This window comes from Arachis ipaensis, chromosome B05 (assembly GCF_000816755.2).
Source record: "Arachis ipaensis cultivar K30076 chromosome B05, Araip1.1, whole genome shotgun sequence".
Taxonomy (NCBI): domain Eukaryota; kingdom Viridiplantae; phylum Streptophyta; class Magnoliopsida; order Fabales; family Fabaceae; genus Arachis; species Arachis ipaensis.
In genome coordinates this window covers 149714728-149716176 of record NC_029789.2, presented here as the reverse complement: position 1 = coordinate 149716176, position 1449 = coordinate 149714728, and the positions used below count along the sequence as shown (strand labels likewise).

The window sequence follows — 1449 nt, the reverse complement described above, 5'->3', positions numbered from 1 at the left end:
ATATCTATTTTCTTAGAATCTATAAATATCTTTTTTATATCATATCATTTTACACAATTTAAATACATACAAATATTTTTTCTATTGTTCTCTCTTACTCTTTCTAACACTATAAATTCACATTTCATGCAAAAGTAGTACTTGATTTTTTTCCTTATTCTACGAAGACTCTTGGCTCCACGACATTTTTATAAATTGGTTCTAGACTTCTAGTTTTTTTTGTTCGTAATCCACAGGATTATGACCAAGCTAATTTAGTTTTTAAAAAAATTATAATTCTATATTTTTATAGGCAAAAATATTAGTATATTTCTAAAAACTTTTATAATTGAAAAAGAATGAAAGTGAAGATATCAGATGGTAATAATTGTCCTGTATAATTGATGTTAAAAAGTAATGATTTCAGGACATGTTTGCAGCGGGAAGTGAGACAACTTCAGTAACAGTAGAATGGGCAATGTCAGAACTAATGAAAAATCCAATGGAACTGAAGAAAGTCCAAGAAGAGGTGAGAAAGGTTGTGGGGCACAAATCAATTGTGGAAGAGAGCAACGTGAACCAAATGGAGTACCTAAAATGTGTGGTGAAAGAGACTCTAAGGTTGCATCCACCTGCACCGCTCTTGGTTCCGAGAGTGGCAACACGCCATGTGAAACTCTCTGGATACGACATCCCAGCAAAGACAAGATTGTACGTGAACGTCTGGGCTATCCAGAGGGATCCTCGAGTGTGGGACAGCCCGGAAGACTTCATTCCAGAGAGGCATCGCCATAGCCACACTCCAGACTTCAAGTTTATCCCATTTGGTTTCGGCAGAAGAGGATGCCCTGGAATGAATTTTGGCCTTGCTTCTGTTGAGTATATGCTCGCTAACCTTCTCTATTACTTCAATTGGGAATCTCCACAAGCCATAGATATGGCTGAGACATTTGGCCTCGTTGCCTCCAAAAGAATCCCACTTCATCTTAAGCCTATTCCATTCTCATTCGGATAACAACGTAATCATTTACTTTCCAAGTGATGTTAGTGAGATGAGTGTGAATAAAGTCTTGGAGACTATATATTTACGTACTACTTTGGTATGTCTCATCAGTGGCAACTCTTATGTTTCTTCAGTACTATTTTCTGTACCATCATTTAGAACTCTAAGCAAGCTGATGTAGCTTCAAGTTTAATTTACTGAGATTTTTATGTGAATGAGCAACATATTCCCCCAATGAAGTAAATTAAACAAGTATATTTTCTTGCAAACATTAAATTCAATAATCCATAAGCTGGCCGATGCACAAGTCTCTGGTAGAATTAAAGCCGTGTATATAGCTAGAACATTTCTTGCTTCTACTTCATTCATTCAATCTGAATATGGAGACGGGTTCCATAATTTCCACAACATAATAGTAATAATCATATAAAGAAGCATATACGAAGATGATATGTAAATCTTGATGC

General features: G+C 35.6%; 1 protein-coding gene across 1 annotated transcript in view; it reads left to right on the top strand.

Annotated features, from left to right (window-relative positions):
* LOC107645072 (cytochrome P450 71A1) overlaps nucleotides 1-1235 on the top strand; it is a 3840-nt gene extending 2605 nt beyond the window's left edge. The window contains exon 2 of the mRNA XM_016349091.2: nucleotides 407-1235. Within this exon, the coding sequence (XP_016204577.1) occupies nucleotides 407-994 (588 nt within the window). The 3' untranslated portion in view covers nucleotides 995-1235. The remainder of the gene's footprint in view (nucleotides 1-406) is intronic.